At 45.2% G+C, this 24,167-nt stretch overlaps 1 protein-coding gene across 3 annotated transcripts in view; it reads right to left on the bottom strand.

Annotated features, from left to right (window-relative positions):
- Positions 1 to 9,535: 9,535 nt before the first annotated feature.
- Positions 9,536 to 24,167, bottom strand: part of LOC133507085 (plexin-A2-like) — a 98,753-nt gene continuing 84,121 nt past the window's right edge. For all 3 annotated transcript variants that reach the window (XM_061831703.1, XM_061831702.1, XM_061831704.1), the window contains 8 exons: positions 21,543 to 21,702; positions 20,438 to 20,541; positions 18,618 to 18,714; positions 18,060 to 18,259; positions 16,212 to 16,381; positions 15,655 to 15,867; positions 13,936 to 14,086; positions 9,536 to 12,447 (listed from right to left, as the gene is read on the bottom strand). In XM_061831703.1, the coding sequence (XP_061687687.1) occupies positions 12,352 to 12,447; positions 13,936 to 14,086; positions 15,655 to 15,867; positions 16,212 to 16,381; positions 18,060 to 18,259; positions 18,618 to 18,714; positions 20,438 to 20,541; positions 21,543 to 21,702 (1,191 nt within the window). In that variant the 3' untranslated portion in view covers positions 9,536 to 12,351. The remainder of the gene's footprint in view (positions 12,448 to 13,935; positions 14,087 to 15,654; positions 15,868 to 16,211; positions 16,382 to 18,059; positions 18,260 to 18,617; positions 18,715 to 20,437; positions 20,542 to 21,542; positions 21,703 to 24,167) is intronic.

The following is a 24,167-nucleotide window of genomic DNA, read 5'->3' as shown; positions in this document are numbered from 1 at the left end:
TTGCCGCTGCTTGAATCCTCGTCAGTCGCGCGTTCCTGTCAGGTTGCGGCGAACGTAGAAGAGACCCCCAGCACATTCCGCTTTTCTATTTTTCGCTGAGCTTGAAGCTATTTTTAGTTAATTTTACTCACGGTAAGCCTTTCAAACGTATTCTTTGCGTTGCGGTTGCCCTCGGGGGCGGGGGGCACTTGTAACGATGAAACCGCATAAATATGGAATCGCTCGGGGTTGAATGGTCAACCGAAAATCACGGCGTTTATTAGGATTCCACAATTCATACACGGGCAATTCAAAGTCCTTTACAAAGTCAAAGAAATACACGAAGTCGAGGGAAAATGATGAATCTTCAATGAATAATAAATTAGTAACCCTGCTAATTTTTCCCCATACTGTACATACATATAACTAGCCGTGACCTCCATCAGCCAGAAGCCCAGCAGCATTGCATTTGTTTACAACCGACATCTTGTCTTTTACCTAATGTGCTCTTTGTGGAAGCTCTAATTATGGCCTGATCATATTACATAATTGCCCCACCATTTGGTTATCATTTTCCTGACTCGACGCCTGTGGGCCTTGACTTTGATACCTGTGCGCACTTTAGTTGGGCTGAGAATCCTGCAAGAAGCTTGTGGACGGTTACCCAAAACGTTTGCTACTCGATACTAAGGAAACGTTAACTTTTGACCTCAAAGAGAAATATATAAAATGGTCTGATATATTCTGTCTCTCGTTATTGTGGCATTTAACAAAACCAAATAATTTTGGTCATCCCGACTAGCCTGAAACAGGAGATCTTTGGTCTGATTTGACTTCAGACAGTCCGACAAAAAAAATGAAATGCGTGTTTTCACACAGTCTATCTAAGCTTCCGGCTTCAACTGGACCTAACTTTAAAAAAAAAAGAAGACATTCAAAAGTGGACGCGCACTCAAAACGTCATCTCATTAATGCACGAGGACCAACAATGTGCTTCAAATAGCTCATAAAAATACACGTTTACCAGTTGTTAATGTCGCATATGCAAAATGCGACTCGTGCTTTACATTTTTCAGTCCGACTCTGTCAAGCGTTGGCAGCCGCGAATCCCGCCGGATAAACACAAATGCGAAATGTCTTTGAATCCTCATTCACCATTTTGGTTGATGGTATCGCGCGCTGCCCTTGCCAACGGCGTCAAACCTCAGTGCGGAGGAAGATCGCAGCACGCGGCGATCGCGCTCGAAAATGGCAGCTTCCAAAAGGAGTCGGGTGTTTACACGTACGCTACGTTCAAAGTCGGACAAAACCGAGTAATTACGTATCCGAGCGTGCGTTCGTCACGTGCCGGAGAAAGCAACAAAGCGCGTTACCGCGGCGGGGGACCTTGCGCCACATTTCTAAGCCTTTGGCCTTACTTGTCAGCGGTGTGCACGTCTTTTTTCCCCACACACGAAATCTCTTTTCCAATTAGCCGCTGGCCACTTTTCACAACGGGCCGCGATCTGCGCGCTCATCAGCCGGCCGTTTCCGTCATTTGTGATTCGTGACGGTGCAGCCAAGTTTGTTGGCGGACTTGCGCCAAATCTGATTCCGTTTCCGTAGAGCGCGTACGGCGTGCCGTGGCAGGCCCGCGTGCTAAATCGGCCTCTGGAAAATAACGCGTGATGGAGAAATGTTTGCCCTGAGCTTTTTGTGCTCGCACTTTCTCCCAAGGAATCCCCTTCGGGTTCTGCCAAGCCTTTTGGATTTGTGTGTAATCACATTTTTTTTTTTTTTTTTTTTTTATTTCCCTGCACGCTCTTGCTCGCTTTGACTTTCTTCGCTTGTTCTTATGCCACACACGTATCGCTCCTTTTGTTCTGTAGTGCACAAACTTTTTCTCTCTGCTAAGAACTATAAATAATTTCCAATACCATGTTTTATGCAGGAATATTCTGCACGTTGTATGATACATCTATATATATATATCACCACACTGCATTATCCCTTTCACTGAGCATTTTCTGTCTTCTTTGGTTGCATTTGTGAAATCATCTATTTTTTAAAATATATATATTAGACTATATTCCATGATATTGAGAGGTGTTTTGGCGCACATTTATTTTAATAAGAGGGCAAATAGATGTCATTGTCATGTTGTTTTTTTCACAGCATGAGAGGCTTTCAAGTCAAATACATCACTCATTTTTTTTTTTTTTTACACAAATACATTTATTTTTATAAGAGGGCAAATAGATGTCATTGTCATGTTGTTTTTTTCACAGCATGACAGCCTTTCAAGTCAAATACATCACTAATTTTTTTTTTTTTTACACAAATACAACCACTGAGATTCAACTGCAAACAGATTAATTAGATATAAGACGTTTTTAATATCCAAAACAAATTTTAAAACTTGTCACACTGCACACGTTGAGGGAAAAAAAATCAGCCCTTCTAGAGTAAAAATCATAAAACTCACGTGACTTTTGTTTACGCGGCCATGTTGCCAATTTCACAAAGTATTGTTCAACGCTAAGTCGGTTGGAGATGACACGAAAATATGTATTATATCACGACGTCCAGAGTTTTGTCCGATACCGTTATACATTTAGAAGATGAAAATAAAGGACGGTACGTGGAAAAATTCGATCAACTCATGCATAGAGGACCCGTATTTAATGGCAAAGTCGATGTTTTCGCCGATAAGAAATTGGACTGTGAATTGGCTTCCGCTTGTCTTGGACAACTGGATCTAGACGTGGATCTGGTGAGCAAGTCGCCGAGATTTACGCGGAAGAGTTTGAAAGCGTAGAAAAGTCTGGACGCATACAAATACTTTGTCGCCGGATCTGTTCTCAACCCTAACCACATAGTGACGGTTTTGGCGGTCTCGTGAACGCGGAAGCGTGTTCGGCTACACGTTAACCTTTGCCGGTATCCATCGCTCTTTTCAGCTCGTATTCAATACAAATACCAATATTTCAACAAATGACCCCTGGTTTTACACAAACTCGCATTCACGGAGTCGTCTCCAGGGAACGTACACGGAAGCGATTGCGGCCACACTTAAACTCCGGAAACCGCTGCGACTTTTTAATACGCGTTCTTCTCAAATTAGCCAACTTATTGTAAGCATTATAAATACTTTTGATCATTTGTGATTGAGAAGAATAATTCCTACCTGAAATGAAACAGTCGCTACACCAGCGTGTGTGTATTTTGGTTGTTCAGCGTCCATCGTGTTTAATTGCCGAAATCCATTGATATTTTCTGGTCTTTTCATCTGGTATTCCATAAAATGACCTCTCTGGCGTCGCGAAAATTGTGACGTCATGTAGATGTAGTACCAAGACTGACCTGTGAGAGGCAGCGTGTGTCACGGGGCGTAATGAGGTACAATCGTAAATATTGCACGTTTAACAACGTTGACGATGGAGGAGGACAAAAGGAGCCCACAGCAGAGGATAATCATCATAACAAAACATAATTTGACTCGTGCTGGTGTTGTGTCGAAGGGGGGTTGCGTTAAAAAGAAATGCGATTATTGAAATATGTGTTTCCTGCTTTCGCATTACTCTCGAGCAAAAGTTGTGAATAGCAGCAAACCCCATTTCAGCATTTCTTTGTCAGCTTGAAATATTAATAACTGTGTAACAAATTGGTTGTCGCCGGGCATCCTGGAATAGACCTTTTTTTTGTTTTGTTTTTTGATGTTTGTGGTTCCACTATCTGTGAGTCCGTCATTTCATGCGACATTTGAGTGCGCTTCCTTTTTTCAAACTTTTTCTCGCTATCTTCCACTTTTGTTGTGGTTACTGTTTGCCGTAGCAATAATGGAAAATATTACAAAAATTGTTGCGTTGGAAGCAGGTATTCAAGTGTCCTTGAAGACGAAATATCAGTGGAAAAGTCCTTTTTTTGGGGGGGGTTCGCTAAAATTGTGAAATGACTTTCTGTTCGCTTTTCCTCGCAGGAGGATTCTAATAACAGTCGAGAGGCTTTCCGAGTAAATTGTCAATACGAAAACCGTAAAGGAAATTTTTCAAAATGACATCATCGTCGTCATGAGCATTTGACCGAGAACACGGAGGCCTTGCTTCGGGCTCCGGATTCTTTGATCGCTGATGCATTCAAATTCCGAGGAACCACCGTACCGGGCTTTTAACTCATCTGATGTATGAATTGCGTTTCACAAGGTAACGAAATGATTTTTTTTTTTCATTCATCTATCAGTTTTCTACAGCGCTTGTCCTCGTCACGGTTGCGTGTACCCGCAGCGGATCCGAGCGGACTTCGGGCGACGCACCGGACTGGTCTCGTACGCACCCGATCGCGGCGCACGCACCCTCATTTGTACCAACGGACAATTTGAAGCTTGCTCGTTTCTGAAATGTGCTAGTTTGGGATTGAAACCCAGAACCGTGCTCCTTGCTACTTTCCTATTGCGCTGCTTAGCTGCATTAATCACAATGTCATAATTAATCCCATCGCCGGATAACTCGGCGGTGTTTGGCCCAAAGTACTCTACAATGAAAACAAATTTCCATCAACATAATTAGTGTTACATTTCAAATAGTCATTCAATAGTGTTGGGGTTCACTCAGACGAGGTTATTCAATGGGATTATTATTTTTTTCCTCCCCTTCGATGACTCGACAGACGAATCTTTGTCTTTGCTCTGCTCGTGCTCCGTAAAGAACTGCCAACGGATTCAGGACGTCCGCCGGGACGGAATCCCAGCGCCCCGAACAGCGGAAGCAAAACATGAAGGGAAGGATGCTTTAAAAGGGATATATGTACAGGATTATGGATCATTATTAATGGTTTGGATACAAATAATTGGGTCTCTGTGGACGCAGTTTTTCCGAACATTATCATTATGGTATGAGAGCATCTTATTTAGTAGGCCCAAGTGTTGCTCAAAAACAAGGCAGAGGAACTGAAACCAGGGTGTGATAATTGTGCGTACCGCTAGAGAGACCCAGCGTACAACTAGTGGTATTATTACAACACTCGGAACCGACTCGTGCTTTGTTTTAGTAACTCGCAGATCTCTGATCTCTTTTCCTGTGACGCAAACAGTAGGAGTCACTATTGGCCCAGCCGGTATTGAAGTTTAAATTGTTTAATAATAATAACACAACAAAAGTCTCCTTTAAAAATCCAATAAGGAACTTTTGAGGTCGCGTAAAACCAGCCAAGGTGTCCAAAATGTCAAAGCACTGCAAAATAGAACTTTGATTGCAAAACTTTGAAGAGCGTCGACGCTAAAGTCCGGATTGAGCCTTTGAAAAAGTTGAAATGTCAGCTGTTTCTGACTGACTTGAGATCATGAAAAAAGTAAATGACTTTTTCTTCCCCCGCATCTCAGCCGCTCATTATGCTGTGGTGTTTACATAATTCACCCGCGGGACCTCGAGTTGGGGTGCGGGGTTCCGCACGGACTGTTTTTGTTGTTGCGCTTCCGGAGCAAAAGGTTAACAGAGTTCCCGCCGTTATGCAGGTAGTTTGGTGATGTCGAACAATAAAGCAAGTTCTGTTTCTGTGTCCGACACTCCGCCTCCGACTCCTTTTCTCCGGCGCTACAATGCGGTATTTCTCTCGTACTTTGGTTCCCGCCATGAATCTCGACTTATTTTATTTGGGAGGCTCTGCGGGAAGCTGTAAAACAGTCCGAATGCGATGAGGAAAGGCCTGACCGCTCGGAACCATATTGGACCGCCATCATGATACTAAAGTACTAAGCGGTACTGCTCTCTGCCTTGACGGTTCAACAGTGGAGGGCGTTTTTTTTTGTTTTCTCATTGATGAAATGTGTTCTGACAGACATGCACGCATGCGCGTTGAAATTACTTTTTTTTTTTTATGGCGCTGTAAATCTCAGAGAGTTTAGTGATTGGCTGCGTCGGAAGGGGGCCTGACTTGAAGTGATTTCCGGAAGGGTGGGAGGGAGTCCGAGAAGGTGGTGGGCAAAGCGGAGGCAGTTGGGGGTGAATTTGACCTTTACCTCTGTCTGGTCCAAGCGCCGATGTCTGGTGACCCTTTTAGCGTTGAGGCCGCAGAACTTTTGACGGCGAGTGTTCCTTTCATGGCGGAGAATGACGACTGTGTCAGTATTTGGGACCCGCGGGACCCTCTGCGTTGCTCTGCGGACGCACGGCATCGACAAGCTCTCAGATGAGCTCCTTAAGCTTGCTTAACAGTCGCCGCTTCCTAAATGACTTAAGTCACTATATTTTTGTCCACACGGTGGCAGTAGTCATCCATCCAGGCGCACTCCACTTTCCCCTCCATCTCTTCTTGAATAAACCATCCATTCATGTTCTGAGCCGCTGATCCTCACGAGGGTCAGCGGAGCGTTGGAGCCTATCCCAGCTGTCATCAAGCAGGAGGCGGGGTAACGCCCTTGACCGGTTGCCGGCCAATCGCAGGGCGCATGCAGACAGACAAAGAGTCGAACTCACGATCGCACCGACGGGGCAATTTCGAGTCTCGAATGAATGCGTGTGGGAGGAATCCGGAGTGTCCACCCGAAGGAAAGCCACGCAGGCACGGGGAGCACACGCAAACTCCACACGGGCAGGGCCGGGATTTGAACCCCGGCCCTCACAACTGCGCCGCCGTGCCGCCCGCTTGAATAAACGAAACCATATGGAATTTGATTTCTTGCATCCGCGTGCGCTCTTGCAATCTTCCCGCCAGACAAGGTACGACGACGTTGCGAACGTCTTTGTTCGTGGGATCGGGCAAAAGGAAGGAAACGTATCGCAGCAAAGCGTCGCTGATTAGCTCGTTAAATAAAGGTGGAGGGAAATTGTCAGCGTTGCGATCGCTCCGGGAGTTGTTTGGCTGAGCCGTCGGGGGATTTTGGTTTCCCAATTTGGACGTCTGTCTGTTGTCCTTGGCGGGAAGAAACGCTGTCGGCGCGCAGCCCGATAATGCCGCATGCATATTTAATTCGAGCAGCGGGAGTTCCGATGCATGCTAACCTCAGCAGCCTCCGGGATGCGTTCGGGGAAGGAAACGCTTCATTCTAGAAGAGGAGAGACTAAACAAAGATTTGCCCTTTTATTTTTCAGTGACTGAATACGCTGTCATCATTCCGGATTGACCGCAATGTCCACGGCGCAGTTCCAATAAAAGCTCCTCAATGAGCGGACCGGACCTGTGCGTTTACTCGATCAGGTCTGAGCGCCTTCCCGTTTGCGGTGGGATGGGATGAGCTTAGACCGGAATCCCCTTGGTCTATGATACTCGCAGACGGCATCGTGATATGCAGTGAAAGGAGGGAGCAGGTGGAGGAACAATTAGAGAGACGGAGGAACGGAGAGGAAGGAAGATTAGACCGAGTAAAAGAGAATATGAGGGTGAGGCTCCGGGGAGAAGAGATGGCGAGGGTGGATGACTTCAAATACTTGGGGTCAACAATCCAGAGCGATGGAGAGTGTGCTAAGGAAGTGAAGAAACCGGTCTCAGTGGCTTGGAACAGCTGGCGGAAGGTGCCAGGATGAGGAAGTGCAACGGTTATGAAACAGTGGCGAGGCCGGCCCCTGAGGCGGCTGATAGGCGGATCGGAATGCAGCTTTGCTGGTCCCTGACGCAAAAACCCGGGCACGGGACGAGTCGGATGAAGCTGTAGAGAACGGCTTCCGGCTTTGAGGAAGTTCTGGTCCATCATCCGGCGACTCAGGAGGGGGAAGAAGTCCACCGTCAACACCGTGCGTACTGGGGATCGACTTGCTAACTCGGGATTTCGTAAGTCGGTGGGGAGAGGACTTCGAAGACCTCAATTTCCCCGACACGTCTTCCCATCAGGAAGCCGAGTCTGGCGTCTCTCTGAGGCGGACTCTCCTATCTCTGGACAATTCCCCAAAATGCAACCCCCTTCCCAGGAAAAGCGCAGATGGCTCTTCAAATTCCTCCCGGTGAGCCACATCCACACCGGTTGCGAGTTCCGAACCCTCCGGCCGACCGCCCACAGCTCAGCTCGCCCTGAGGGATAAACATCAGTCATGAATTCCTTCCAGCGAGTTCCTCGTACGTGGCTCGCGTGCCCCAGCAAATATTGTCGAGCAAAGTATTCCTCTCTGCCCCAGGAAGCTGCTCATCACTTTCAGGTTTTGTTTTTCCAATTTAATCATTTTCTCCTGCACGCGTGCGTCTTTGTTGTTTTACAAGCGTCGCTCCTCCGCCGAGCTGCACTTTGTTTGTCGTCTAAATGAATTCCTGTCACTCGCAGCACGCAGGGTTGCTTCACATTTGAAAAACAATTGGTGTTTATCCCCCCCCCCCCCCGTCGATATTCAAGGAAATGAGTCAAACGTTGATCCCTTGCACAAATGTCTTTAAGATTACGCTTAAAAAAAAAAAAAAAAAAAAAAAAAATCTACCTACCGTCCGCGCTTCCTTCTTTGTGTGCATTTCCTATTTCGGACTTTGCTCGTTCCGAAAGTTGAATTTTCTTTTGGGTGCTTTTTGTCATCGTGGCGCTGAATGGAGACATTCGAACGTTTTCTGGCTAAATTGCTAATTTGATGGGTTTCAACGTCACAAAAATTGGGTCCACAATCTGGACAAATTTGGGCATTTTGCCATTTGCCATTAAAAGATTATTGTATGAAATTATTGGAGGCGTGAAGAGTGGTTTCTCCTCCTTAAACTGAAAACTGTCAGAATTGACAATCGGTAAATGTTCAGTGTTGATGTTTGACAATCTTTAGGTGAGCGGTCAACCCTAAATTGGGGTCGAATTACAGAATGGGTGTCAAGAGCAAGGATTGGCCACTGCCAAGAGGGGCGTGGCCAGGCCACTGCTCTGGGCGGTGACAACTGTGTCACATTGCGACTGTAATTAGACAGACATTTAACTTGGAGTTTTTGTCACTCGCATTTGCCAGTTCGTTGCCCACCTTGGTGAGTTGCATTCAATGCCCGTGGGACTCTCTGCTTCTACACGTACGTTAGAGTAACCCTATTCACAGTGATTCTGTGCACTTTTGTCTGATCCTGTCCTGTAGTGTTTGTTAGTTTGCCCCAGAGTCCTCGGACCTTGCTGTATGTCTTTTGGATCCCGCCGAGTCTAGCGTTTCTGTGCCTCTGCCTTGTCTGTCTGCTATGACCCAGTTTCCGGAATAAACCACGTTGAACATTATGCCTCCGACCTCGAAGTCCTGCATTTGGGTCCGCCCCCGCACCGGAAGTTCGTGACAATCGGTCAGTGAGGAAGAGAACCAAGTGGTTGTCATCCGGACTACACGACACACTTTGAGACAAGTTTCCAGACTTTTTTTTTTTTTTTTAACAGTAGCGCAGTGACTCCTAACTCAAAAAGTTTCAGGCACAAGCAGAAATGAAGGGGTGTGCACAGTTCCTCTCATTATCACTCTGTTGTTAATAAAAAAAAAAAAAACGAAAAAAAAAAACAACTTTGGCCACATTGGCAATTTTGTGAAATGTGCATTTAAAGCAGCTATTTTTATTTTTTACTGTGCACATTTCCACGGAAAAATCACAACTAATTAATTTGTTGGCAAACTGGCTTTTTTTTTTTTTTGTGGAGACGCATGTCTGTCAGCAACAAAAAATATTTCAAAAATAAAAAATAAAATGAAAATCTGCTGGTCACTCATGCGCACGTTGATGGACAATTTCCGTGCACTGTTCGATATTTTAGGGACGACCGTTGGGTCTGAACCCTGGAAGAGCTCAAATCTTCAGTTTCAGCGGAAGAAAAACAAGCCCAAAAATAAAGACGCTGCCACGACCGTGTCAAATTGTACAACTCTGTGGCAGATGCTGGAACATTATCAAAAGGTCAAAGCAAGTCAGAAAGTGTCGAGATATTTTTCATCAACTCCCACCAAATCATCCGCGCTCGTTTCCATTTTCCGTCGCGTCACGGTGCCTGTGAGAGTCCAAAAAAGCCAAAAGTCTCCTAAGCGTTCCGTCTCCTTTCAGTGCTGTGCCAGCGCAAGACTTTGTTCTGTGTTGTTGATGACGGAATGTGGCCGACACGTGACAATTATTTCCAATGAAAGCTCGATTATAGCTAAGCCAAGTGACTCGGCATGACGGGAAGCTACTAGAATAAAAAAAAAAAAAAAAAAATTAAAAAAGAAACAATAAGAGGAGCGGATTAGACATTCAATTGACTCAGTTTTATAATACGTTGCTCATTTTCAACCGTTTCTGGGTCGGTGTCGAATGCAAGGTTCTGATCGTTGATCGACGCAAAACAAACCAGGCGAGCAGGAGTGACGTCAGCTCTTCTCTTTTAATGTATAACAACAGTAAAAAGTGAATCTTTTCCTTGCAAAATAGGAGTGTTTTCTTTGTACAATATTTATACAATAATATAGAGTTAAAAAAAAAAAAAAACATCCGACAGGTAATTGCACGACACATTTATAATTTATCAAATCACACATTAAAACACAACGGGTCCTTTCTTTTGTCATAGTTCAACATTTAACAGGAATTGGAGGCTGGTGTCCCCTCATCTTTTAGTCATAAATGAATGGGGGGGGCAATAAAAAATAAAAAATAAAAAGGCCCTGGACGTGAGCGGAAGTGAGCGAGCACGCAAAGCCCAAGTTTGTCACTGTCGCAGTTTGGTGCGTCGTGAACAAAACGGTGATACGTTTCTATATGGCACTCGATAAATACAGCAGCGAAAGAGACCACCGGCAGCGGTTCCCAAAAATAATAATAAAAAAAAAAAAAAAAAAAAAAGATAAAAGTGTGTTCCACAATTCAAGATGGAGACGGGCGGGAAGCGACGAGGCGCAGTCAGAGGCGGCAGAAGTCGTCAAACGGACAAGGAGCGGCTAACGAGCGTCGGTCGTCGCGCTCGCCGCCGCCGGAATGAGAAACTCTCGAAAGTTGTTCCCAAGCCGCATCGTCCGGGCGACTTCGTTTCGAGTAGTTTGAGCGGATCCAACGTGAATCGTTCCGTGTGACTATTTTCTGCGGCATTTCCAGTCCAAAGTAAACGATGACTGATGAGACGGAAAGAACGAGCGAGCGTGACGCGTTCTCCTCCGCTTATCTTCTAACGGCTGAATTAGTGCCCGATACGTGTCCTACTGCCGTCGTACTGCACTTTCACTGCTTGGGTAGATTTTCATGAATGTGGAATTCCTGAAATGGATCGCGTTGACTGTGTTCACGCTTTCTTCTGCGTTCCGGACCAAAGCGTAAAACGTTTTGTGGGTCAGGTGGCATTGCTGCCTCGCAGTTGGGTGGTTCTTGGTTTGAATCTCTGTTCTGGCCTGCGCGTGTGCAATTTCAGGTGCTAATAACGTGAACATTGTACAATTCAAATATATATTGCACATAACACTCAAACGTTGTACCTCAATCAGTGTTTACAAACAAGCGTTGCCAGTGAAGTGTACTCGTGGTACAGTGCCTCTCGTGTGGCACACATTTGGGAATGGCTCATTTAGGAATCTCGTGAGTTTTGCCGACATCTGGCATCATAACCGGATGAAGGACCGTCGGCCGACTTTTGAAGCGAGCCGCACGTTAGCGCTGCTTAGCATGACTGACTCAACGGAGTCACTGATGACGTAGCGGTACGCACGCCTGACTTTGGTGCGGGACAGCGTGGGATCGATTCCCGCTCGGTGGCGGTGTTGATGCGTGCCTGGCGACCGGCTCGGGGTGCAGTCCGCCTTTCGGTTACCCGTGAGGACGAGCAGCTCGGAAAACGGAGTTCGAATCCTGCTCACGTCGGTTTTCTGCGAGTGCTCGGGGTTTGTTCCACCTTCTGAGAAGTGGATGGACGGAATTTCAATGGTGGACTAATTCAAACGGCTTGAATCGGGTAATAACAGCGTTACGATTCGAGGGAATGGAACCAGCGTTTGTTTTAATTGAAGATGTGTGATGTGAAGCCTTTGCAAACCTGTTTTGTGACTGCAATCCGAATCAGCAGGATCGGAGCGAGCGGTCAACGCGTCCGCCGGCGTCAGAATTTTGCGATCCGCATTTTGCTCCAATACAAAATGTGAAGCCGCTGTCGGCTCGTACCGTCATCGCAGCGTCTCTATTGGTGGTTCTTTCGGGCAATGAACGGTCATCCTTTGGGCGGTTCTCTCGGGCGCCGGATCCCCGGGGCTGCCGAGTCCCGCTCCCCCCTCGAATGTTACCGGAAAATGGCGTCGAATGCGAACCTCGTGCTTTGGGATGAGCCGCTGTGCGCGTGTCATTTGTACGAGGTCCATAAAGTTTTTGCAAGCATCCCCTGCGTACAGTCCACGAGTCTCTCGGGGTGTTCTCGTGCAGGCGTCTACACGATGTGCGTCTCATCTGCGTATTTCTCGTATTGTATCGTGCGTTTGTGCGTGTTTGCGTGCGTGTCGTTATGCATGTCGTCGGCGGGTCTCAGCTCTCGGCAGACATGGCCGAGATGATCCGCTCCACTTTGTACGCCAACTTCTGCTTCTGGGCCTGCTCGTCCTGCTCCAGCGCCTCGGTGATCTAACACGCACGCACATAGACACAAGCACGCGTACGCTGAGCGAGCTCACAAAGTGAAACCGGCAGATTAGCCGCTGGTACAATTCCACCACCGTTTATTTCATCTCTTCACGTTCCAGATATGATGACTCTCAGCCGCCATTGTTATTATTTTTCCCCACTTTGGCCTGTGTGATTTTTTTTTTTTTTTTTTTTTTTCTAATTCAGTAAAGCGCCAACGTTTGCCAACTCTTATCGGAGAGCAGACACTGACCCAACGGCCGCGGCGCGACGTCACAGGCCACCGACCGGCCGACAATCGGCGCTCTCGCGAGCTGGCCCGTAAACGGTTCTATAAACTGCTAAACCTCAGCTTCAGCTATTGGACATGTCTCGTATGTTCACTTTTCTACAGTCGCATTTTGCAGAAATATGAAAACGCATTCTTTCGTCTCACGTTTTCGAGTGAGTGGCTGAACTGCCTGGGTTTATTTTTGTGCCACCGACACAATGGCGGACAAGACGAGAGTCCGTTGTCGTCATTTTGTTTTTGTGAACAGCTTGACAACTGAAGCTGATTGACGACGTCACTTTTTGCGCAAAACTGAATCAGATGGATCCTGCGGGTTGTCCTGATAATATGGATATTTGAAATACAAAAATGCATAAACTTTGGGCAAACAGAATACTCAGATATATAGAGAGATAATAATATACATATATATATATATATATATTAAAAGCGGATTCATAAAACGATGAGCCTAAAATGTACTCCAAACCTTTACGGGTGAACTTAATTGGAGCTTTTCTCAAGCTTTGAACAAACTGTTCAATATTCCAGTGCATTTTTTTCCACGATTAATCCTGGAACAAGGAGGCGACCGATGCATTTCCAAAGGCGTTCACTTCTTTGCCTTTCTGTGACTCTTCCAGTCTCTCTCTCGGTCAATCCGCTGATGATAATTTGTGACAATTGTTGTTTTCGCGGCAATTTCCCTTTTAAAGCCTCACGTTGACAATTTCCTGCCCATCATTTACGAAAACCGACCGCTTTTGTGTCTAGTTTTCACAGCCCTCGCTTTATGACAGCGTTTGCTTCGGAATTAGCGCCTGGGTTTGGTAAAGCGCGGGTCGTGAGTTCGGATCCCGCAGGGCATCCGGCGTAAAAACTGTGCCAAACAAATATGAGCGTTCATCTGATACGTCACGCCGCGGCGACCCCTCACGGGACAAGCCGAAAGAAACGTTTCACTTTGCTCAGAGATAACGAGAAGCGAACTGACAGCTGATGCGATGCGTGAAATGCTCGCCTGACAGCAAAGTGAGTCGATGGCTTTGTTAGTCAATTCCGTGTCAGACTTGTTTAAAGCGAACAATCAGGCGGTGTTAAAAGTCCTTCCTGACCTGACCAAGGTTGGACTAAGCGCGCGCTTTGATGTCAGCTTTGAAAGTCGCCGACGAGCGAGTTGGTCCCATTTTGCCACTTCCCGGCGCTGCGGTCCTCACCTCCTGGCTGTACTTGCCGACGTAGCTGTAGATCTCGTGGAGGGCGCTGAGGGCGTTGAACTCGCTGGAGTGGAGGCGCGCCTGCTCAGCCAGATAGGCATTCATGTCCTGATCGCTGATGGCGGGCAGGCGGTTGATGTCGGCGTAGTACCTGAAAGGGGAAGACGCGCGCCGTCCGTCACACGCGTGAGCGCGAGCGGCCGCTTAACGTCCGAGGCGCTACGGCGGCATATTCAGCGGTTCATTCATTGGTGCGCACTGTTTTGGGACAGAGATTTGTGTCATTGCATTTGATCGACCAACCGAGTGGAGGAAGCAAGAGAGAATTTCATCGTACCACAAATCTCACGGCGGCCTCCAGCAGACGTCGTCAAGTTCAGTTTTGACTTTTTTTTTTCCACGTTTTACTGTGAAACCAGGAATGTGTTTGATTTGTAATTTTATGGCTGCCCCTTCATTTCGTACAACAAAGAGGGTTCTGATGGACCACCACCCGTCTACGCGGTGGACCGTCTGTCTTTTCTCCGTCACACCATGGTGTTTATCAGCTAGCTTTTCCAATAAGCGTCCGTAGCGCTTGCGCATTTCTCATATTTGACGACGGACGTTCACGTTTTGCAAGCGACCTCGCCACCCGTCACATTTTTAGTAAAACCCCGCGACACGAACCCACCCCCATGTTGATGTTAGCGAGTGTGTCTATGTTGTTCACGCCAAAACACGTGAATGTCGAGTCATCGACGTCGCGCGATAAATTGTAACTGTGCAGTTTTAAACTTAACGCCTCGCTTACGACGCCGTCACACCGTGACGTTGTGGTCAGCGTCCTATTGCATTTGAGGAAACCTTGGTAGTCGCCCACGGTCGCCGGGATAGCGCCAGAAGAGCGCTAGTGAACGTCCACGCGTACGGGTACATGAGCCGACGCTTTGCAGTCTTACTCGCAGCGCTAGTCGCGGAAGTCCGCACCCCACCTTTTTTTCGTCTCGCCGGCACCGTGCTGACTGTTCAAACTCACGAGAACAACTGAAGCGACTACGAAATTTCCAACGTTTTCGTTCCCGTTCCACTGTAAAAATGACACGCCGGCAAAACGCTATTCTGTCGTTATTCACCCGCTCAAGACGCTCGTCTAACGTTGACAATTCCGCTCGTCGCGCGCCAGTGACACGTTAGCACACGCGAATGGTTTTTAGGGGTATCTTATTTGGTCGCCGTCACACGCTTCTCGTGCGTTAGACACGCGTTAATCACACGCCAGATGTGACGTCGGCGTTTGAGAAGGCTGAAAAATAGAACGATTGAAATGTTCCGAGAACGTTGACCGGAACGTCACGGCGTGACGGAGCCTTTAGCCAGTTTGACCTGCATGCATATAACGGCAATAAGAATATAAATAGCTATTTTGTCTTTGTTCCTTTTCATCGCGTGCGGGGTCTCTCGTGTTTTGGTAATCGATTCCGATGTTAAAAATGGGCGTGTTTGTACCCCGCTGTCCTGGTCAAGCCAACGCCGAGACGGCCAACGTGCCGCAGCAAGCGTAAAAGTCGATTCCTTTTCAAAGTCAAACAACGCTGGCGTTTGCATTGATTTTTGATTGGACTCCGTCGAGTAAATGATCATCACGCGTAACTGTAACTCCCGTGCTTTGAACTCATTCCTCAGTTGTGTTCTTGACAAGGTGTTGGTTCACGCAGGGCGAGCGAGAGAAAATCCCACCTTTCTACCCAGCTTTTGTAGTGCGGGATGTCCTTGGCGTAGAGCAGCTTGGTGGAGGGCGAGTCTTTGCCCAGACGGTGCTCGGAGGTGGAGCACGAGTCCATGAAGGTCTGGGCCACCACCGACAGGCAAGCGTCCGTGATGCTGCTCTTGTGAATGTCGAAGACGAACTGCGGGTTCTTGATCACGTTCACCCAGAAGCGGAGGGGGAGGCTGCCGAGAGCGACGTGTCAAATACGGAACATTTAGACAAACGTCCCCTCGCGCTCACTGCGGCGGACAATTTGCTCTTTAAATGACGGCTGGCGGAAGAAAAACTGAGAATTCAAATCCAAATATTTGGATTCATCACGGGCAAATGAGGCGTCCGTGTCCTCTTTGCGTAGAAATAAAATAAGCAATCGAGCAGTGAAAAATAGGCGCTCCTGCTCTTGATACTTTTATTATTATTATTATTATTATTATTATTTATTTATTTTTTTTTTTTTAATGAAGAAAGAACATTTGAGCGGAGGATCAGTTTAGACAAAAAAAAAAAAAAAAAACCCTGCAGTCACCAGTTGCTCTTCCAGGTGTGGCGGACGTCCGTGTCGTAAATCCCGTGTCTGTCGGCCTGCTCGTCCAGAAAGTCGAACATGTACTTGATGGCGAGCGGCAGGGCGGTGCCCCGGCACACCGTGCTGAACAGCGTCTCGAACAAATCGTCCACAAATTTCTGCAGCGTGCCCTGAAGACGACAGAATCGGCACCGTCAAACACGCATTCTCATCCCTCGTCTGTCCAGGCGTTGATTTTTTTTTTTTTTTTTTTGTCATAAACCGTTCAAATTTCACTTCTATGTTAAGTGGAATTCAAGAAAGAAAATGATGTCAACTTCATCGCTGTCGTTCGCTGATTTCGCCGCGAGGTAGTGCAAATACACCAATTGTGCGTTCAGATTGCAATTTTGCTTTTTCTGAATTGGAAAATTTATAGAGTTCAGTTGTATTTCACTTTATATTTGCACTTTTTAAACTATCTTTAATTTTTTTTATCTGCATTGGTTTTTTTTCATGAAATCCGCAAGTAATATTTTTTCCATATCTGCGTTAGTGCAAAACAAAATTTTCATGGTTTACTCTATTTTAATGTTGTTTTGCGTTTAATACTTTTTTCCCAAGATTACACAATTTATACAAAAATAAAAATGTAATTTTTAATTAATATTCTAGTAACAAATTAATATGATTGAAATGATGCACAAAAAAATCATGAAAAAGAACTAAAAAATATAATTATCAACCAAATAAATACAAATAGAATGGAATTTAAAAATGTGAAATAAATAAAATGGAAAATATGGATTTCCCCGATTTAAAGTAATTGTTACCATTTAAAAGATGATGAGATGCAAATTAAAAATCTATATTAAAAAGTGTCATTCCAAATAAGTACTGTGACTGTGACGGTGTTATTACTTATTACTTACTTTTGCATTTGCACTTATTTTTTGAGAACTGTTTTTGAACAATCTTTAAATTATATCTGCAATGTTTTTTTTTTTCATCAAATCCTCAATTAGTATTTTTTTTTGCATATAAACTCAATTTTTCATGGTTTACTCTATTTTAATGTTGTTTTTAACACTGTGTAATTTAACTTTTTTTTCCCAGGATTACACAATTTATATCAAAATAATAACGTAATTTTTAATTAATAAGCTGTAGGAACAAATTAATGTGATTGAAATGAAGCACAAAAAAATCATGATAATGAGCAAAAAATATGTAATTATTAACCAACTCAATAATACAAATAGAATGGAATTTAAAAATGTGAAATAAATAAAATGGAAAATATGGATTTATCCGATTAAAGTAATTGTTACCATTTAAAAGATGATGAGATGCAAATTAAAAATCTATATTAAAAAGTGTCATTCCAAATAAGTACTGTGACTGTGACGATGTTATTACTTATTACTTACTTTTGCATTCGCACTTATTCTTTGACAACTTTTTTTTTAACTTATATCTGCAATGTTTTTTTTTTTTTTATGAAATCCTCAATTAGTATTTTTTGCATATAACCTAAATTTTTCATGGTTTACTCTGATGTTTTGCATTTAATACTGTATAATTTAACTTTTTTTTTTTCAAGATTACACAATTTATACCAAAATAATAATGTCATTTTTAATGAGTAAACTGTAGGAACAAATGAATATGATTTGAAATGATGCACAAAAAAAATCATGAAAAAGAATTAAAAAATAATAATTATTAACCAACTCAATAATACAAATAGAATGGAATTTAAAAATGTGAAATAAATGAAATGGAAAATATGGATTTATCAAATTGAAAAGATGATGAAATGCAAATGAAAAGAAATGAAAATGTGACTGTAGTATTTGTGGCGCGTGCCTTTGTCGCCAGGAGACGGGTGAGGTAAATCTCGGACACCATTTTGCTGCCCCGCTCGCCCTCCTTCTGGTCGCCGTGCTCGTGGTTCTTGACCAAGTGCCAGACCTTGACCCCGCTCTCCAGGTCGGGGGTCAGCATGGGCACGCGGGAGTGGGGGCTGTCGGGGCTGGTGGGTGTGGAGCGGAAGGGGATGTCCACGCCTGGGGGGGGGGGGGGACAAAGGTCACTTTCACGCACGCTTGGCATTTTGGGACTTTTGCGCCGACCCGTTTGGAGCACGTTGAATGGCCGCATTGCCGTCGTCGTACTTTCTCGACGTGACTTTGGTTCACCACGCGGTGCGTTGGACTTCTTGCTCGCTACTTTTCACACTTTTCAACCCCGTGCTGTCAACTGAAGCTCCCCATTTATCTGTTAACCCTTCTCAGTTCCGCCTTGTCGCTTTGCCGACCGAATCTCGACTCACAGTCGCAATTTGCAATTGCGAACGGAAGCGACGCCGCTGCCCTAAGACGGCCGAATCGCCATATTTGTTTGCATTTCGTCGCGTGCACTGACCGTATCTGCTGATACTTCTCGGGAAGCTGGCCGAGCACGGGATGTTGAACGACGACATCTGCTTGGGCACCAGAGCCGCCACGCAGCGATCGGTCACCTGCAAGGTCAAAGGTCAAAAGGTAGGCAACACGGGGGGCGGGGGGGGGGGGGTTCCGGTCAGCCAATTTACACGGGACGTCACACTCGCCCGTCTGCAGCCGTCGCCAGGCGAAGATCGTAAACACGAGCGTCGCTTTCAGCGTCACAAAGTGTTGCGACGTTGGTGTGCGTTGTAAGGAAACGACTTCTCCGATGAATAAACACACGTCGTCTGTGCATTCTTATACATAACGTAGACACGGAGCCGCCCCGCCGCTCTTGTTCCTCGCCGCCTGTCCTGAGCCGCAGCTGTTCTGAATCTTTTAAGCTGGCGGACATCCGAATAGCTGACGCTAGCGAGGCTAAGTGCAATTTTCGTCCCCCCCACCTCGCTTGTTTTCAATGGCGCTGACCCACGTAAACACATGCAGCAGTCCCACTAATCTACTGTCATTACAACAGCGGCAATTAGCGTCATGCTGAGTTTGCTTTGTTTTTATTTGGTTGTGTGCACGAGCAAAGGAAATTGAAATTTGGTCAATGGCGCAAAAAAGGTTTGAGGACTGCCGTAGCGTGCCGAAAAAAATTCGGCCATCATCCACTTTGAATGGACTACACTAATTTTTCATGAAATCCTCAATTAGTATTTTTTGCATACAAACTAAATTGTTCATGCTTTACTCTATTTTAATGTTGTTTTGCACTTAATACTGTATAATTTAACTTTTTTTCTCCAAGATTACACAATTCATACCAAAATGATAATCATCATTGATGAATCGACTTTGAATGGACTACACAAATTTTTTCATGAAATCCTCAATTAGTGTATATATATATATATATATATATATATTTTTTTTTTTGCATGTAAGCTAAATTTTTCACGATTTACTCTATTCTAATGTTGTTTTTCTCCAGAAAATAACCGTATTATTCAGCCCTTACGCTAAAGGAAACCAGACTTGATTAGAAATTTTGAAGTACAAATTTTGGCCCAAAAGTAAAGAGTCCTATAATTTTGTTGCATAAATTTAGCATTTTATTTCCATCAATTTGCTCCTGTAAAATGTAATATTTTGTATTATTCATTAATGTGTTGAAATAATTGGTCATAAGTTACTGAAAATAGGAAAAAAAGAAATATGAATTTGGTACTACATTTACATTCAACACACACATTTTACCTTTTGTTTCTTTTTGTACCTTTGAAAAACTATTTTGTACCTTTTCTACAAATGGAACTCAAACATGACGCTTGATGAGGAAAGTTTGCCCACCCGGGGTCCAAGCCGGTCAGTGTTTGCAAAGAAATGTGTAAACAAATGCAACAAATACAAATATGAACACTCGTTTTCAAGCGAATGACTGTGAATGAGTGTTTCCACAACTGCGAGTGGATTAAAAATTGAAAGAGCAAAACTGCGCTTTTGCCAGATGAGACGAGGTCATTTCCTCAACAGTCAAAACGTTTTTTTCACATTTTTGGGGGATTTCTTTGTGCTGTTTGAACTTGAGCGACTTCCAGCGTTGGTTTGGCTCCAACCGGTGAGTCAACACCAACATTTGGCCAGCAAAGGAAGTGAAATTCTCTTTCAAAGGCCGACCTAACCCTGCCTGTGCATCGAACCCGAAGGAAGAAATTGTGAAACAACATGCAATGAATAAAACTGAATCATGATTTGTTCTTCGTGAAGGATGCAAAAAGAATCCCGGTCAGCTAACAAAAAAAAAAAAAAGACCTGGTAGTGTAGCAGCGTGTTGAGTCTCTTCCAGTCGCCGTCGATCTTGGTGGTGATGTCTTCATCCTGAAGGACCACGCGAGCCGTCCTGCCCTGACGCCACTCTGCGGCGCGGGGAGAAAACCAATCGGGAAGGCGTCGCATCTGAGTTGTGACGGTTGAAACGTCGCGCCCGGCTCACAGATCGACTCGGTCCTCGCGATCGTCGCGCGACGAGTTAGCGTGCTGCCGTTGCAGTCGAACCACCGCCACGGGGTCTTGGTTGCCTCATTTGGTCTTAACGATAAGTGATCTTATCTTATATTATCTGACGATAAGTGAAGTTTTTTTCATTTTTCATTTTCTAACACTTTTGCGTGACCGTGGCTGTTTATGTTTGTCAAACGGAATCCAAAGATGAACTCTAACCAGTGATGAATATATTCATGTCCGTTTTTCTCCCAGTAAGCGTGGAAGAGGTTTTCTGCCCAGCTCATCGGTGAAATTCAAGCTTCAACACAACAGTAATGACAAACAGCCACCAGTAGATGGCGGTATTGCATTGCTTTGGATTTGAGATGAGAACAGTTTTTACGTTTAAGCTACAGCCAAGGGCCAAAGGTTTACTGTAACTGATGATGAATATATTCATGTCCGTTTTTCTCCCAGTAAGCGTGGAACAGGTTTTTTTGCCCAGCTCATCGGTGAAATTCAAGCTTCAACATAACTGTCATGACAAACAGCCACCAGTAGATGGCAGTGATTTGAGATGAGTACGGTTTTTACATGATCTTGCCGATGATGAGAGGGAGAAATGCCGACATGTTGGAAGTCGTGTAGTCTCTACCTGACACTGAGAAACTGAGGATGCATGTATGGTATAAGGAAGTAGTCGGAAGTGTGTGGTGAAAATCACAAAAAAAAAAAAAAAAAAAAAATAGCCACTGGCATCCAATTTGAGCCATGAAGTGTGTCGGCGTCGCAAGTGCAGTCACATTTACTAATTGTATATCCGTATATTATTAATTTGTACCATCAGTTTACGGCCTCGCTAGCCTGAGAACGCCCGATCTCGTCAGATCTCAGAAGCTAAGCGGCGCCTAGCCACGGTTTCCAGGATTCTCACCGAGGTCCATGTCGTTAGCTCGCGGTCGCTGGGAGCAGGGCGTGTTCTTGTACACGGCGTCGAGGATCTTCTCCTTGACTTGGGTTATGGTGTCGCAGTTGAGGACCTTGACGGCGATCTCCGGGCTGTTCTCGTTGTCGGGGTTCACACAGCTCAGCGTCTGGCCAGACGGGACAGACGGGCAGAGAAAGGAGGCGTCCGTTACTCGCCGGCGAAGTCCTTTCCGTCCCCAGAGTGTCCCGGTAGAGGGAATCTCAGGAGCGGAAATGTAATTTCACACCTCCGGCGTGTCGCTCTGCAGCTATGGCAGAAGCTTTAAAGTAGTAATGAGACACTCGGTCCGCCTGACACCGGGATCGCAAAGGTGTCATCCCGTCGCCAGCCGAAACTTTTAAGCCTCGAAGAAAAGTTAATTACGCTGACGGACGGGTGCGGAAGGGGCAGCTGCATATTAAGCCAGCCGATGGACCGCATCAACGTTTCTAAGACGTTGCCAGAACCGTTTGGGTGCACTTATGACTCGTTTTTTGTCATCCCATTTATGTCGTTATTTGGACTAAAGTATGCAGACCCAGACCTCTGCCTTGTCCAATTCGATGAATTTCTTGACGGGGCGAGAAAAAGAAAAGAAAACACAGCCCAGACACGCCTGTCGGTAAATTTGGATTTTTCTCGAAATGTCAGACAAAGCGTTCGCTAACCTTGGCAGGAAAGCAAAATCAAAAGCAGCAGCAGTTATTAGACGCTCCCGCTGTTCTTGTACAGCAAACAAATTCTGCGAGCGTGTCTTAAACTTCACCAACGCGCAAAAAAAAAAAAAAAAAAAAAAACCTATCGGGCTGTTGAGTTCTGTTCTCCTGTCCAGGAGTCTACAAAATGTACAATGTTGTGAAAAAGTATTTGCCCTCATCTGAAATCCATTTTTCTTTAAGATCATTAAACAAATGGAAATATATCGGGCAAAGGTGATCCAGATAAATCCAGTTTTGAAACACTGATTGTTTAAGAAAAAAAACTATTGAAAGCTACCTGACTCTGTGTAGAGAAGTATTTGTACCCTCAACCTAGTACAGTAACTACCGTCTTTTCCAGACTATAAGCCGCGACGTTTGTCACACGCGTTCACCCGTGCGGCTTATACAACGATGCGGCTGATTTATGCATTTTTTTTTTTCCTAACGGCCACCAGGGGCGCTCGAGCAGAAAAGCTAAGAGTGAGACAGGTGGAATACGCAAGTTTAATGCAAATTTGCGCTTTTTGTGCGTGAATAAAATTAGCACGAACACACCCGCATCATGGAAAATGCAAGAAGAAATGCACGTGACGCAGTTTTCAAGTCAAAAGCAATCGAGCTGGAAGATAAAGAAGGAAACTGCACGTAAACTTGGCATCAGTGAATTGATGGTGAGATGCTGGCAATGGCAGCGGGAAGAACTGGAGCAATTCAAAGAGACGAAAAAAAGCTTTCAGAGGTAATAAAAGCAGGTAGCCTGAACCGTGTTGCTGCTGCGCCTCAGTGATTTTTACCGGTATGCCCTATTAGTGCTGTGTTACTACCGTATTGTTGCTGTGTTTCTGCCGCATCGCAGGCACTGCTTGGAAAGAACAGCTAAGGTATATTATTAAAACTTTGAAAACTCTTTCTCTGTACCGTCTTCCTTTGTAAATATCTCCTGTTTCAATCTGGGCACGTGCGGCTTATCGACGGGTGCAGCTTATGTATGTACAAAATGGTTTTTCCTTTAAAAATGTACCGGGTGAGGCTTATAATCAGGTGCGGCTTATAGTCCAGAAAGGATGGGAGTTGGGTCACGCCCAGCGGCAACAAATGAATTCAACTATTTTCTAAAGCGCCACCTGGATAATATTTGTGTAAACGTCGTCTTCTTCATTGATTGATGTAGACGCGAAACACTTTTGTCCTCTGACCTTTGAAGGCTCCGAGTTGATTACGGCCTTTACAAATGGTCTATTTTCGGTATTGACCAAATGCCAATTTGTTCTCTGTTCTCCACCTCCTTTTGTCTCTCTCTTTCTTTGTGAGCGACGTGACCCCTGCCCTCCCGCACCCTGTGAACAAAAAAAAACAAGCCCCCACGCCCCCATCGCCGCCTCCAAAGGTGTGAAAGCAAAGGACGCCGACCGCGGCATCGTTTTGGAATAGCAAAACGAGGAAGAAGCATTGCAACGCGTCGTCACGCCTTCTCGATCCAAGAGAGCTTGATGCAAAAATCCGTGGCAGCCTTCGGGGATTTAAGACGTTAACACCCGCGTCACATCGCCTTCTCTCATACATCTGTTACATTTACAACTTCCAGTCCCTAATATGACGTCCTGCACGTGGGGAAGAGTGCATCTTGCGGCGTAAGAAAAACAAATTCAACCACCGAAATTGTTCAGCGCAAAAATGTCTTCCCCCAAGGCAATCAAAAGTGTTCATAAAAGCATATTTGTGCTGCCCGGAATCGCTTAGCAACTGTTTGTTTGTTGCAGAGGAACGCAACTGGGCCAAAATGCATCTGGAAGTGATTTTGAAGACACGATTGGACGTGTAGAAGACACGTGACACGATGCACGAGTCTGCTAAAATCTTTTTTTCATCTAAAATGCTAATCGCAAATGCT

This window comes from Syngnathoides biaculeatus, chromosome 10 (assembly GCF_019802595.1).
Source record: "Syngnathoides biaculeatus isolate LvHL_M chromosome 10, ASM1980259v1, whole genome shotgun sequence".
NCBI lineage: Eukaryota > Metazoa > Chordata > Actinopteri > Syngnathiformes > Syngnathidae > Syngnathoides > Syngnathoides biaculeatus.
Note: the sequence above shows the minus strand (reverse complement) of the source record. Positions and strands in the feature narration are given on the sequence as shown.